This window comes from Scyliorhinus torazame, chromosome 16 (genome assembly GCF_047496885.1).
Source record: "Scyliorhinus torazame isolate Kashiwa2021f chromosome 16, sScyTor2.1, whole genome shotgun sequence".
Lineage (NCBI taxonomy): Eukaryota > Metazoa > Chordata > Chondrichthyes > Carcharhiniformes > Scyliorhinidae > Scyliorhinus > Scyliorhinus torazame.
In genome coordinates, this window is record NC_092722.1 from 158,163,103 (window position 1) to 158,179,423 (window position 16,321).

General features: G+C 53.9%; 1 protein-coding gene across 1 annotated transcript in view; it reads left to right on the forward strand.

The window, feature by feature from the left end:
- Nucleotides 1-16,321, forward strand: part of LOC140392307 (CUB and zona pellucida-like domain-containing protein 1) — a 55,144-nt gene that overhangs the window by 20,591 nt on the left and 18,232 nt on the right. Inside the window, exons 5-6 of the mRNA XM_072477624.1 lie at nucleotides 782-799; nucleotides 14,351-14,365. Of these exons, the coding sequence (XP_072333725.1) occupies nucleotides 782-799; nucleotides 14,351-14,365 (33 nt within the window). The remainder of the gene's footprint in view (nucleotides 1-781; nucleotides 800-14,350; nucleotides 14,366-16,321) is intronic.

Here is a 16,321-nt window from a genome sequence, read left to right on the forward strand (position 1 = left end):
CATTGGAGGCGCCAGCACTTCAAGACCCTGTAACATTCAGGGTCCCATTCTAACAGCCAGGGCTGTGGTTTGCATTCAGCAGAGTGACCCACCCAGGAGGTGTTAGCCAAACAGAGGGCTACAGTAACGCAGAGCCACAGCAGTACCATGGGTTTGCGTGGGTTTCCTCCGGGTGCTCCGGTTTCCTCCCACAGTCCAAAGATGTGCAGGTTAGGTGGATTGGCCATGATAAATTGTCCCTTAGTGCCCAGGGATGTTAGGGTATGGGAATAGAGGGGAAGTGGGTATGGGTAGAGTTGCTCATTTGAGGGGTCGGTGCAGACTCGATGGACTGAATAGCCTCCTTCTGCACTGTAGGGATTCTATGATACTATGGCATTGATGGCCACTGCTGAAGCTGCGCCTGGAAAAAGAGGATGCAGTTTATGGGTAGTGCCCTCATTACCTGGCAAGTGAGGTCTTGGGTCATCAGGGCTGATAAGGTAGGTCCCAGTGATGGGTTTTGGGGGAAAAGCAGAGGAAATTGGTGAAGGCTGGTGATGCCGTTGTCATAGGATGAACACTGTCACCAGTGGGCCCTTCCATGGGCCTTTAAGAATGCGCAAATAGGAGACCCCACCCTGCTGAACCTGTGGCGCTTCTGCCAGGATTCACCTGCTGTTCCCCCCACACAGAAGCGAGACCCCAGTCCAGAAAGTCAGGAAAAGACATTTAAGTGACCACACAATTCTGACAAAAGGTCACAATCTGAAGCCCTTTCACTGTTTTTCTCTCTCCACAGTTACCACAGTTGAACCTGGTGAGCATTTACAGAATTTTCAGTTTTAATGTTTACAACTAAGGTTTTCATGTATGTGAATGCACAGAGTGTGGTAAATAAGATTGGTGAGGTACATATGAACATTGACATGTGGAAATATGAGGCTGGATTCTCTGTTTGGAAGACCCTTAGCTGGATAATCTGTTTCTGAGGCGAAGTGCGGAGGATGTGTGGCGTGTGATGTGTGGATTGTGAATAAAATCGTGAAACTCCTAGCTCCCTCGATCTAAACGGCCGGAGAATGGCCGGGTCAGAGGCAGCGCTTGCGCATGGCGATGACCTGCAGCTGTCGGATCGTAAAACATGGTGCCAGACATGCACGGACCCGACCTACCAGATAGTGCCCCCCTGGCAACTCCCTAGTCATCCCCCACCAGTTCCCCCAACCCTCGCGGAAGCCGCCCTGGCAGCACGGCTCCCGCCCGACTGTGGTGGCACCGGACACAGTCCGCAGCCGCCACACCGGATTTCCAACCACTGAGACCACACGACACCATGCAGTCGGGATCTCAGCCCATCGGGGGCGGAGCACCAGGGGAGGGCCTTCAGGTGACACACCGAGGCTGTCCCAACAGCGTGCGGCTTGCGACATGATGACACCGTTTTGGAGGGGAGGAGCATACAAAACCCGCGGCAAACATGCGCCGTCCCCGATTTCTGCATCAAATGGGATTCTCTGCCCGATTACGAAATCAGCTTTGGGGAACGGAGAATCCTGCCCCATGTCCTCCCACTGGAGCTGAATTGTACCAGTTTTACGATCTTCTTGCGGACGAAAAGCGGGATGCAATTCAGTGTTCTACACCATGCAAATATATACATAGCATGGAATACGAGGGATTCGCGGAGAATCCCGCCATCGGGCCGCCATCTTGAGCGGGCGGTCTGATAACGAGGTCCCACTGCAACACCCCATCCCACATTGCAAATCAGTCGTAACACCCCCCCACTGCAAATCGGCCCTGGCCCCCTCAGTGAAAATCGGCCCTCACCCCACCTCCCAGTGCAAATCAGCCCCACCCATCCCCATCACACGACACCCAGCACCCCCGGTTTGCTTGGGTGCCCGCCCCCCCCCACCCCCAACTACGGGGGGTGGCCCGACCCACCCTGCCCCGCCTCCCAGGGACCCCACTAATTGGGGGTTAGGGTTAGGGCCCATCGGGACCCTTGTAATCGGGGGACGTCTCGGGGATCCTTGTAATAGGGGGACCCCTGCAAGGGACTCCTGTAATAGGAGAACCCCACACTTGGGTCCCTGTAACCAGGGGATCGCCCAAGGACCCCTGTAGTAGTGGGACACCCCCTTGGGTAACTGCGTGGAGTTTGCAATTTCTTCCCTTTCTGCACAGTGGTTAGCATGGTTGCTTCACAGCTCCAGGGTCCCAGGTTCGATTCCCGGCTTGGGTTACTGTCTGCAGAGTCTGCACATTCTCCCCGTGTCTGCGTGGGTTTTCTCTGGGTGCTCCGGTTTGCTCTCACTGCCCAAAGATGTGCAGGTTAGGTGGATTGACTATGCTAAATTGCCCCATTCATGTCCAAAGGTTAGATTGGGTTACTGGGATAGGGTGGAGGTGTGGGCTTAAGCAGGGTACACTTTCCAAGGGCCGGTGCAGACTCGATGGGCCAAATGGTCTCCTTCTGCACTGTAAATTCTATGATTCTATCACCCCTCAGAAACCCCTGTAAAAGGGGACCCTGCAGTGGCCCCCTGCCTAAAGGAACCCCCTCCACAGACACCCCCCCCCACCTCCCACCCCCACCCCACCCCCACAGACCCCTTCCCAGAAAAGGGACCCCTTTCTGGAAGCTAGTGAGCAGTCCAGATAGGGGCAGTGGGAAACATTATAGCTGTAATACTTACCTTGGAGCTCCTCAAAAGAGAGAATCTGTGCCTGCATATCGTTCCCGCAGATCCACTATCTGCAAGCCATTCAGAGCTTTCGAGTAGTGGTCAGTGATTGACAGCTCGTAAAAGCCATCTGCAACTTGGATCCATTTATGTCCTTTCATGCTTGAGTGTCGTAAGCGGTGAAACCCCAATGTTTTAAACATTGAACACATCAAAGTAAGTGCAGTTAAATCACACACTTGAGTTATTGGAATGCCCTTTTTAAAAAATATTTTTATTAAGGCATTTACATAAACGGCAAACACACAAATAAGAGCAAGAGTAAACTGAAACAACATATTAAATAATTAATCAACACCCACACCCCCCCCGACCTTCTCCTCCTCCAGTCCTGCCATCCCCATTTTAACCCCCTTGTTCCTGCCTCCCCCTCCCTCTGCTGACACCTCAATCCTCCTTAAAGAAGTCGATGAACGGCTTCCACTTACGGGTGAACCCATCAACTGACCCTCTCTTTTTAAAAAAAATATATTAATTCAAATTTTTCAACAAATTTTCAATAAAACCCCCCTCCCAACAAAAAGAAAGAAACAAGAACACAACAATCAGAAATTATACATTGGATTTTCCCCATATACAATAACCCCCCATGTAACATTTAAAAACACCAATAAGGAAAAAACAACACCTTCACCCAAACGCCACCCCAACAGAACCCCCCTCCCCCCCTCCCCCACCCGCCCATGGGCTGCTGCTGCTGACCTCCTCCTAACGCTCCGCGAGATAGTCTGGGAACGGTTGCCACCGCCTGAGGAGCCCTTGCACAGACCCTCGTAAGGCAAACTTTATCCTCTCCAGCTTGCTGAACCCTGCCATGTCATTGATCCAAGCTTCCACACTGAGGCACGATCAACGAAACTCAAAGACGAGGTTGTATCATAACTGAAGGCTTTAATAGACTAGATCTGTTCCCCAGCAGCTTTGGTACAGAATGAGGGCTGCTGGGACGGCACCTGTTCTTATACCCCGCCTATCAGGGCAGAGCTACATACCAAACAGCCAATGGTAAACTCCTAGGTTTACCCAATGGTCTACAGCCTCTCGGGTAATGCAATACCTGATACTACCACACACACTAGGGGGCTTTGCATCTTTCCATAGTCGCAAAATTCTCCGCTGGGCTACCAGGGACGCTAAGGCCAGAATACCGGCCTCTTTCACCTCCTGCACTCCCGGCTCGTCCGATACCCCAAATAATGCCAATCCCCAGCTCGGCTTGACCCGGGCGTTCACCACCTTGGACATAGTCCTCGCAAAACCCCTCCAAAACCCATCCAGCGCCGGGCACGACCAGAACGTATGGACATGATTTGCCGGGCTCCCCGAACACCTCCCACATCTGTCCTCCACCCCAAAGAACCTACTCAGCCTCGCCCCTGTCATATGCGCTCTGTGAGTAACTTTGAACTGTATTAGGCTGAGCCTGGCGCAAGAGGAGGAAGAATTAACCCTACTCAGGGCATCAGCCCACAGACCCTCATCTATCTCCTCCCCAAGCTCCTCCTCCCACTTGCCCTTTAACTCCTCCACTGAGGCCTCCTCCTCATCCTTCAGCTCCTGGTAAATCGCCAAAACCTTGCCTTCTCCAACCCATGCACCCGAATCACCCTGTCCTGAATCCCACGTGCCGGAAGCAGTGGGCATTCCCTCACCTGCCGCCTCACAAACGCCCTCACTTGCATGTACCTGAAAGCGTTTCCCGGGGGTAGCCCAAACTTCTCCTCCAGCACCCCTTGGCTCGCAAATGTCCCATCGATGAATAGGTCCCCCATTCTTCTAATCCCTGCCCGATGCCAGCTCCGAAACCCCCCATCCATCCTTCCCGGGATGAACCGATGATTCTCCTGAATCGGGGACCAAACCGAGGCTCCCCCCTCGCCCCTGTGTCGCCAGACCTGTGTCTCCACTGCCCCCAGATCTTCAGCGTCTCCGCCACCACCGGACCCGTGGTGTACCTTGTCGGCGAGAGCGGCAGCGGTGCCGTCACCAGCGCCCTCAGGCTCGTGCCCACACAGGACGCCATCTCTAGCCTCTTCCACGCCGCCCCTCTCCCTCCATTACCCACTTACGGATCATCCCTGCTATGCTCCAGAAACACTCTCTTCACCCTCGGGATCTAGTTCGCCCACACAAAACCCATAATGCTCCTGCTTACCCATTTGAAAAAGGCCTTGGGGATCATAATGGGAAGGCACTGGAACACAAAGAGAAACCTCGGGATGACCGTCATTTTGACCGACTGCACCCTACCCGCTAGTGAGTGTGGCAGCATATCCCATCTTTTAAAATCCTCCTCCACCTGCTCCACCAACCGCGTCAAATTGAGCTTGTGCAGGGCCCCCCAACTCCTAGCTACTTGGATCCCTAGGTACCGAAAGCTCCTTTCCGCCCTCTTCAGCGGTAGCTCACCTATCCCCCTTCCCTGGTCCCCTGAATGCACCACAAAGAGCTCACTCTTGCCTACGTTGAGTTTATACCCCGAAAAGTCCCCAAACTCCCTAAGGATCCGCATGACCTCCGCCATCCCCTCCACTGGATCCGGCACATACAACAACAAGTCGTCGGCATACAACGACACCCGGTGTTCCTCTCCCCCCCGGACCAGTCCCCTCCATTTCCTGGACTCCCTCAGTGCCATGGCCAGCGGCTCAATTGCCAGTGCAAACAACAAGGGGGATAAGGGGCACACCTGCCTCGTCCCCCCGGTACAGCCGAAAGTACTCCGACCTCCGCCGGTTCGTAGCCACACTCGCCACTGGGGCTCTATAGAGCAGCCTGACCCAACTGATGAACCCCTCCCCGAACCCAAACCTCCGCAACACTTCCCAAAGATACTCCCACTCCACCCGATCAAAGGCCTTCTCCGCGTCCATAGCTGCCACTACCTCCGCTTCCCCCTCCACCGAGGGCATCATAATCACATTGAGGAGCCTCCGCACATTTGTATTTAGCTGCCTACCCTTCACAAATCCCGTCTGGTCCTCATGAATCACCCCCGGGACACAGTCCTCAATCCTCGTAGCCAGCACCTTCGCCAGCAACTTAGCGTCAACATTGAGGAGCGAGATCGGTCTATACGACCCACATTGCATGGATCCTTGTCCCGCTTCAAGATCAAAGAAATCAGCGCCCTGGACATTGTCGGGGGCAAGGTCCCCCCTTCCCTCGCATTATTAAAAGTCCTCACTGGCAACGGGCCCAGCAGGTCCACGTATTTCCTGTAGAATTCAACCGGGATCCTATCCGGCCCCGGGGCCTTCCCCGCCTGCATGCTCCCCAATCCTTTAATCAGCTCCTCCAGCCCAATCGGCGCCCCCAAACCAGCCACCTCCTCCTCCTCCACCCTCGGGAACCTCAGCTAATCTACGAATCGTCGCATTCCCTCCTCCCCTGCTGGGGGCTCAGACCTGTACAGATCCCCATAGAAGTCCCTAAATACCTTGTTTATTCTCACCGCACTCCGCACCATATTCTCCCCTCTATCTCGCCTTCTCCCCATACTCATACGTCGCCCCCTGCGCTTTCCTCCACTATGCCTCTGCTTTCCCCGTGGTCAACAGGTCGAATTCCGTCTGGAGGTTCCGTCGCTCCCTAAGTAGCCCCTCCTCGGGGGCCTCTGCATACCTCCTGTCCACCTTTAAAATCTCCCCCACCAACCTCTCCCTCTCCCTCCCCTCTCTCTTCTCCCTGTGGGCCCTAATGGAGATTAGCTCTCCCCTGACCACCGCCTTCAACACCTCCCAGACTACCCCCACCTTTACCTCCCCGTTGTCGTTGGCCTCCAAATATCTTTCAATACACCCCCGCACCCGCCCGCACACCCCCTCGTCCGCCAACAGTCCCACATCAAGGCGCCACAGCGGGCGCTGGTCCCTCTCCTCCCCCAACTCCAGCTCCACCCAATGCTGGTGTGTGGTCCGAGATGGCTATGGCCGAATATTCCGTTCCCTCCACTTTCGGGATTAGTGCCCTACTCAAAATGAAAAAATCTATCCGGGAGTAGGCTCTATGGACGTGGGAAAAGAAGGAAAATCCCCTGGCCAGCGGCCTGGCAAACCTCCATTGATCAACTCCCCCCATCTGGTCCATAAACCCCCTGAGCACCTTGGTCGCAGCCGGCCTCTTACCTGTCCTGGACCTAGGACGGTCCAGTGCTGGGTCCAGCACCGGGTTGAAGTCCCCCCTCCCGATACGGAATCCGACCCAGCATGCGTTTCATAAATCCGGCATCATCCTAATTCGGGGCATATACGTTCACCAGTACCACCCGCACCCCCTGCAACCTACCACTCACCTTCACATATCGATCTCCATTATCCACTACAATATTCAGTGCCTCGAACGACACCCGCTTCCCCACCAGTATTGCAACCCCTCTGTTCTTCGCATCCAGCCCTGAATGAAAGACCTGCCCTACCCATCCCTTTCTCAGCCTAACCTGATCTGCCACCTTCAGATGTGTCTCCTGGAGCATAACCACATCTGCCTTCAGTCCCTTTAAGTGCGCGAACACCCGGGCCCTCTTGACCGGCCCGTTCAGGCCCCTCACATTCCAAGTTATCAGCCGGATCGGGGGGCTACTCGCCTGCCCCCCCCCTGCCGACTAGCCATCTCCTTTTCTAGGCTAGCCACGTGCCCGCGCCTCCCGCACCCTCCAGTCCCCCAGGCGGCAGACTCCCGCCCCGACTACCTCTCCTACTTCCAGCTCCCCTTTGGCCAATGCAGCAGCAACCCAGTTCACCCCTCCTCCGCCACCCTCCCCCACCCCCCCTCCCCGTATCCCCCCTGCTAGATCCTCATCTAGCCATTTTGCTCCCCCCATGACACACCCGTAAGTCAGCTGCCTCCTGCTGACCCCAGCGCCTCCCGCCATTCCATCGACCGCCCAGTGTGAGAATCCCCCCACCCCTTGGCAGTCAGTGAGCGCTCCTCTCCAGCACTGCCCTTCCCCCCCCGGCCCCGCCCCCATCCTTCCCTAACGCGGGAAAAAGCCCGCGCTTTCCTGAGCCGGCCCCGCCCCCTCTGGCGCAGCTCCTTTTTGCGGCCTTACCCCAACTCCCCATTCCCGGGCCTCCACTCCCCCTCTTCCTCCGTGGGGGCCTGCCCCTCCAACACCGACGCCCACACTCTCCCACAGCCCCCACATCAAATCCATTCACTCACCCCCACCCAGCACTTCATTCCCCAAACGCAGTAAACACAGTAAACATCCCCCCCCACGACAAACCCTCAATTTGAGTCCAACTTTTCAGTCTGTATAAAGGTCCATGCCTCATCAGGCATTTCAAAATACTGGTGCCGATCTTGGAACGTGACCCACAATCGCGCTGGCTGCAGCATACCGAACTTCACCCCCTTCCGATGGAGCACCGCCTTAGCCCGGTTAAAACCAGCCCTCTTCTTAGCCACCTCCGCACTCCAGTCCTGGTAAATTCGGATCTCCGTGTTCTCCCACCAGCTGCTCCGCTCTTTGTTGGCCCATCTCAGGACACACTCTCTGTCCTTGAAGCGGTGGAACCTCACCACTACAGCCCTTGGCGGCTCGTTGGCTTTGGGTCTCCTTGCCAGGACCCGATGAGCCCCATCCAGCTCCAGGGGCCTCGGGAAAGCTCCCGCGCCCATCAGCGAATTGAGCACCGTGCTCATATATGCCCCGGCATCGGGCCCCTCCACTCCTTCAGGGAGACCCAGAATCCGAAGATTCTTCCTCCTCGACCTATTCTCCAGGTCCTCAAATTTTTCCGCCACCTCTTGTGCAGTGCCTTGTGCGCCTCCACCTTCACCACCAGGCCCAAGATCTCGTCCTCGTTCTCCGAGGCTTTTTGCTGCACCTCCCGGATCGCCGCCCCTTGGGCCTTCTGGGTTTCCACAAGCTTCTCAATCGCCGCCTTCATTGGCGCCAGCATTTCTGTCCTCAGCTCCTCAAAGCAGCGTTTAAGAAACTCCGCTGCTCCTGCGACCACTGCGCCCACGCTGCTTGGTCTCCACCCGCCGCTATCTTGCTTTTCCTCCCTCGCACTTTTCGCTGCACCAGGATCACTTTTTTAACCGCTCCACTCCTGGTCCAATCCATATAATGTTGGGGGGTCCTTACTGTCACCTTCCCACACTGGAAGCCGTCGAACAATTGCCGTTGGGGCCCCTCTGAAGAGCCCAAAAGTCCATTCCCGGTGGGAGCTGCCGAACGTGCGACCTACCTAGGCATAGCCGCAACCGGAAGTCATCAACTGACCCTCTCAAGCCAAACTTAATCTTTTCTAATCTCAGGAAATCCACCAGGTCGCTCACCCACACCCCCGATTTCAAAGGCTCCCAGTCCCTCCACCCAAGCAAGATCCGGGCTATCAGGGAGGCAAAGGCAAAGACATCGGCCCCTGGACTCCCGGATCTTCAGACACCCCAAATACTGCCACCTCTGGGTTCAGGGCCACCTTCACCCTCACCGACGTTTCGTCTGCAAATCCCTGCCAGTTTCAGGCATGTCCAGAACATGTTGACATGGTTTGGGCACCGCTCCCCTACCCCCTCAAAAAAACCTACTCACCTAGCCACAGTCATATGCACCCTATGAACTACTTTGAACTGAATAAGGCTAAGCCTTGCACATGATGAGGATGTATTCATCCTCCTCAGGGCCTCCTCCCACATCCTGGACTCCAGCTCCCCCCCCCCCCCCAGCACCTCCTCCCATTGCTGTTTAACCTCCTATCGGAGCTCCCTGCCAGTCCATCAGCTCCTTATATGCCTCAGACACCTTCCCTTCCCTCGACAGCACCTTATCATGAAACCCCAAGGGCTGCAACCTGGGAAAGGCTGGCACCTGCTTCCTCACAAAGACCCGGACCTGTAAGTATCGAAATCCATTTCCGCTGGGCAACTCATATTCCTCCTCCAGGTCCTCTAAACTCACAAAGCTGCCCCTACAAACAGGTCCCCAAATCACATGGTCCCTGCCTGCCGCAATCCCCGACACTTCGCATCCAGGCCCCCCCCCCCCCCCCAAGTGTAAATCTGCGGTTCTCACAATTTGGTGCCCATACCGAGGCAAGTTCCAGCCTCAGACCCTGCCGTCACTGCCCCCCACCCTCAAGGCCGCCACTACAATTGGGCTTGTGGAGTACCTGGCCAGTGAGAACGGCAGAGGCGCTGTCAACAATGCCCCTAAACTAATTCTCCAGCATTGGCCCTCACCCCTCCCCCTCCCCCCCTCACCCACTTCCTCACCATAGCGATATTCGGTGTCCAGTAATATTTGGCAATGCAAGCCCCCTACCCCCCCTCCCCCCATTTACCACTCTCCAGTAGTGTCTTCTTGACCCACGGGCTTTTACCCGACCACACAAATCCAGAAGTCAAAGCGTTGACCTTCTTAAAGTTTATTTTGGGATGCAGATCAGGAGATTCTGAAAGACAAATAAGAGCCTTGGCAGCACTGTCATTTTCACTGTCTGCACCCGCCCCGCCAACGACAATGGCAACATTTCCCATCTCTTAAAGTCTCCCTTCATCTGCTCCACAAATCGAGCCAGATTCAGCTTGTGCAGCTGTGCCCATCCCCGAGCCACCTGTTTGCCCAAGTACCTAAAACTCATCCCAGCACCTTGAACAGAGTTCTCCCAACCTCCTCTCCTGCTCCCTGGCCTCAATCGGGAACACCTCACTCTTCCCCATGTTCAGCTTGTATCCGTAAACCAGCCAAAATCCTCCAAAATGCTCATGATTCCACCAATGCCCACCCCAGTGGGTCTAAGATATACAGCAACAGGTCGTCCGCATACAGCCAAACCCTGTGCTCGACCCCTCCTGCACAATTCCTCTCCAACCCTTTGACGCTCTAAGCGCCATTGCCAATGGCACTATTGCCAAGGCAAAAAGCAACGGGGAGAATGGGTGCCCCTGCCTTGTCCCACGGTGCAACCCAAAATACCCCTAATTCACCCAGTTCATGTGGACATTTGCTACCGGCACCCTATACAGCAGCAAGACCAAATCCACAAACCCCTATCCAAACCCAAACCGTCCCAGCACCTCCCAAAGGTACTCCCATTCCACTCGGTCAAAAGCCTTCTCTGCATCCATTTCCATTGCCACTTCCACTTCCTGCCCCTCCAGGGGCATCATAATCATATTTAGTAACCTCCCTACATTCGCCTACAACTGTCTGCCCTTCACAAACCCCGTCTGATCTTCACCTATCACCCCCAGTACGCAGTCACGAATGCTCCAGGCCAGCACCTTCGCCAGCAACTTAGCGTTCACATTTAGTAACGATATGGGGTGGTAGATCTGTTCCAGATCTTTATCTTCCTTCAATATCAGGGAGATAGACGGCTGCGTTAGTGTGAGGGGGAGCTCCCCCCTTTCCCTAGCCTCATTATCCATCCTCACTGCAGGTCCCCACCGAACTTCTTATAGAACTCCACTGGAAACCCATCCGGGCCCGGGCCTTTCCCTGCCTGCATCGCCCCCAAACACTCCATCACCTCTACTAACCCAATGGGGAGCCCCAGCCCCTTCACCAGTTCCTCCTCCACCTTGGGAAACTCCAACCCATCCAAAAACTGCCTCATTCCCTCCTTCCAGACCAGCAGGGTCTGACTCATATGCTTCCTATAAAACCCCTCTAATAACCCATTCATCCCCACTGGGTCCAGTACCACCCTTCCCATCCTGTCCTTCACTCTTCCAATCTCCCTCGCCTGCCTTTTGCTTCCTACGTTGGTGGGCTAGCATCCTACTCACCTTCTCCCCGTACTCGTACACTGCCCCTCTGGTCCTCCGCAATTGCCCTACTGCTTTCTCCGTGGACACCAGCCCAAACTCCATCTGGAGCCTCTGCCTCTCCTTCAACAACCCAGCCTCCTGTCCATCCTCAGAATCTTGTTCACCAATCGTGTCATCTCTGCTCATTCCTCATTTTCCCTGTGCGCCTGGATTGAAATGAACTCCCCCACCACCCCCCCAACTACTGCCTTGAGGGTCTCTCATAGCGTGGCAGCCGTAACCTCCCCCAAATCGTTTAGTTCCACATACCCCTGGATAGCAGCCCTCACCCGCTCGCATACCTCCTCATCTGCGAATAACCTCACATCCAGCCTCCACTGCGGGCACTGTCCCCACCCCCAGCCCACCCGCAAATGCACCCAGTGCGGCACGTGGCCTGAGACCACGGTTGCTGTGTACCCCGAGTTGACCACCACGCCAGCAATGTCTTGTCCACCACAAAGAAATCAATCTGGCATTACACCTGGTACCCATGGGAAAAGTATGAAAACTCCTTCGTCCTCAGCCTCCCAAACCTCCATGGGTCCACACCACCCATATGCTCCATGAACCCTTTTAGCTCCTTTGCCACTGCTGACACCTTCCCTGATCTCGGGCTAGACCGGTCCAAGCCTGCCTCAATGACTGTGTGAAATCCACCCCATAATCAACCTGTTTCAAGCCAGATCTGACTCCTCCCCAGCACCCGCCTCATAAACTCCACGTCGTCCCAGTTTGGGGTATAAACATTTACCAAAACCACTGGCATCCCCTCCCATTTCCCAGTCAACGTTACGAATCTCCCCGACCGAATCTGCCACAACGCTCCCCACCTTGAACGCCACTCGCTTGTTTACCAACGCCGCCACCCTCCCTTGTCTTCATGTCCAATCCCGAATGGAAGACCTGCCCTACTCATCCTTTCCTCAGCCTTGTCTGATCCCCGATCTTTAAGTGCATCTCTTATAAAAAAGCCATGTCTGCCTTCAAATTCCTCCGTGCGTGAACACACGCATCCCACCACCAAACCCAACAAAACATCACAAAGGAGATAAGTTCTCCAACAACCATCAAAAGAGAAAACAAGAAAATCAAACACCTCCTCACACTTCCTCCAGAGTTCAGTATCCTACTTCTCCTGCCAGTCCATTGTCCATCAAAAATTTCCATCGCCTCATCTGGCGTTCCAAAATAATGGAAGGCCACCCAGAGGCGGGCCATGTACAACATCCCAAACTTCACTCCCTTCTTAAAGAGGGCAGCCTTAACCCTGTTAAACCCGGCCTCCCTCTTCTCCAGGTCAGCGCCCAGGTCCTGGTATACGCGAAGCTCGTTCCCGTCCCAGGTGCACCTCCTTGTCTGTCTCGCTGATCTCAAAATCATTTCCTTATCCAGTAAATGGTGCAGCCGCACCACTATTGCCCTCAGCAGCTCATTTGCCTTTGGCTTCCTCATCAGCGCCCTATGAGCTTGGTGAACCTCCAAGGGCCGGTCAAAGACCCCCCTCCCCTATCAATGTTTCCAGCATGTTAGCTAGATACGTGCAGGATCTGTTCCCTCGATGCCTTCAGGCATCCCCACAATTCCCAATTTCTGTCTCCTGGAGCGATTCTCCAGGTCCTCCACCTTCTCCTTCAATCACTTTTGGGTCTCTCGCATCACACCCATCTCGGCCGCCAATGACGCAAGCTGATCCTTGTGCTCCCCCACCGTCTCCTCCATTTCTGAATCGTTTGGCTCTGGGCCACGTGGTCAATTCCCGCTTTCAGAGGCTCTACTGCCCTGGCTAGGTCCTCCCGTGCTTCCCTCCTCTGCTTGCAGAACTTTTTATTCAAGAAGTCCACTAGTTGCTCCATCGACCACTGGGCGGGCAGGACAGGCCCTTTCCCCTGCGTCATCTTGACCTGTGGCTTACAAAGATTCTCCTGCTCCAAATGCTCCCTTCTTTTCAACCCATTTCTGGTCTGTGAATTCATCCACCAACCACACCAGCGAAGTTTCGCTTTTTCCAATCATTTCTGCATATTTTTTCATCAAAACCTCCAGCCATGAACGGGGAAAAGGTCTGAAAAATCCATCTTAAGTGGGAGCTGCCAAATGTGTGACCACTCACTCCATAGCCACCTCCAGAAGTCTTCGATTGGAATGCAGTTACATTTCTCTGATGTAGTGTGTGGCCCTCGGATGGGCTTGGATGGTATCTACCATTGTGGCCCTGGTGTGGTGGACCTAGCAGTGAGCCAAGGAGGACCCCATGGTCCACCGTGATGTCCACCATGTCAGGGCCATGATTGTAGAGACCACAAGTAAACCGCGCCCAATTGATTCCTGGCTGCGGGGACCGGAGAATACTGGGAGGGCAGAGTATAGGATGCCGGGCCCGCTAAATGGATAAAAATGGGTCTTTACGAACTATCTGCATTCATTTACATGTCCTTGTTGGCATGCGGCATGGAGCCCATTCGTGCCTCCAGAAGGGAGTTGGAGGATTGCGTTTTGCCCCGTTGCCTGGTACTCCTTCCCATCGGGATACGCATTCTGGGCGTCCTAGGACGGAGAATTCAGTGCATGATGTTTTGAGTATTATAGAGACTTCACTCAAAGCAGGGATGGACTAGATATTAAATATTCTTGGATGCAATGTGTTCAGGATGGATAGGAAAGGAAGGAAATAGGAAGTAGTATTGATTAACGAGACAATTGCAGTGCCGGAGGCAGCGGATATCCCACAGGGGCCAAGAACAGAATTTATCTGCCTAGAGTTAAGGAACAGAAAATATACAATTATATTGCCTGATAAAGTCTATAGACCACAATCTAATTGAAATAATGTAATACTGTCTCTCTCCCCACAGCTGCTGCCAGACCTGGTGAGTATTTCAGCCTTATGAGTACCTTTTTAATTTCAATCAGTATTTGAATTTGGCAAATTAGATGGAAAAAGGCTGCCTAGATGTGAAATTTCCTGATTGTGTTTGGGATATTTTCTGATAACAACACATTCTGGTGCAGGATAATGCTGTCTTCCACACTGAGCTACTGTCTGTAGTGTTCTTGGTTGTTGAGTTGTCGGTATACTTCTTTGCAGTAGTCCGTTCTGTTCAGTACAGTTCCCCGGAGCGGAGAAACTACGTCATCTTCTTCACAGCCTTCAACACGTCATTGATGACGATGAACATCTTGCCAAGGTCATTCCCACACCCCCACTACTTGCCTTCAAACAACCGCGCAACCTCAAACAAACCATTGTTTGCAGCAAACTACCCAGTCTTCAGAACAGTGACCACGACACCACACAACCCTGCCATGGCAATCTCTGCAAGACGTGCCAGATCATCGACATGGATACCACTATTACACGTGAGAACACCACCCACCAGGTACGCGGTACATACTCGTGCGACTCGGCCAACGTTGTCTACCTCATACGCTGCAGGAAAGGATGTCCCGAAGCGTGGTACATTGGCGAGACCATGCAGACACTGCAACAACGAATGAACGGACATCGCGCATCAATCACCAGGCAGGAATGTTACCTTCCAGTCGGGGAACACTTCAGCAGTCAAGGGCGTTCAGCCTCTGATCTCCGGGTAAGCGTTCTCCAAGGCGGCCTTCAGGACGCACGACAACGCAGAATCGCCGAGCAGAAACTTATAGCCAAGTTCCGCACACATGAGTGCGGCCTCAACCGGGACCTGGGATTCATGTCGCATTACATTCATCCCCCACCATCTGGCCTGCGAAATCCTACCAACTGTCCTGGCTTGACACAATTCACACCTCTGAAACCTGGGGTTACCCCATCTCTGGATCTGTAAAGATTTAATCACCTGCTAATGGTCGCATTCCAAGCATTGTTTGGCATCTTTGAATCTGTCTATATATATGTTTCTGGAGCATACCTCTTCATTCACCTGAGGAAGGAGCAGCGCTCCGAAAGCTGGTTACATCGAAACAAACCTGTTGGACTTTAACCTGGTGTTGTAAGACTTCGTACTGTGCTCACCCCAGTCCAACACCGGCATCTCCACATCATAGGTCCTAGGGCAGCTTCCATTTCTACGTTGGCCTTCGGTGGTGAAGGGGTGTGTGTCGGCAGTTGGAGTCTATTCAGCGGGTCCCTGTTTGCAATTTACGAAGCAGGGTGATTCTCGAACGCATACTCATACGCTGCTATCAACAGGACCCATCTCTGAATCCGGATGGCCGCTATTTGCAGGGTGCCTGGTCCTCTTTAAAAAGCCCTAGCAATGGCTTATGGTCCGTCACAATGATGAATTGATGCCCGTACACGTATTGATGAAATTTCTTCACCGCAAATACGATGGCCAAACCTTTTTCAATGTAGTCGTTATTGCCAGAGTCCATGATACGTAAGTGATTGGCCTTTCCTTGCCATCAGCCCTGTTGTGGGACAACACTGCTCCGATTCCATAAGGCGAGGTGTCGCATGTCAACAAGAGGAGCTTGGAATGGTCGTAATGTTTTAATAACCCTGACGATGTCAGCTGCTGTTTTTCTGTGGCCAAGGCTTCCTCCTGAGGCCTTTCTTGGTGCATCTTCAGCAGTGTGTGTAGTGGGGCGAGGATGGTTGCTAGGCCAGGAATAATTTTCCTGTAGTAATTTACGAAACCCAAGAACGACAGTATATCTGTCGTGTTTTCTGGAGTGGGGGTTTGCTTTGTTGCCTGCACCTTCTTCTCAACCGGATGTAGTCCATCCCAATCCACACCATACCCCAAGTATGAAATTTCCTAGAAACACATTTCACCTCTTGAGACGGATGCCTGTCTCAGAAAGCCGACAGAGGACTTCCTTCAGGTAGA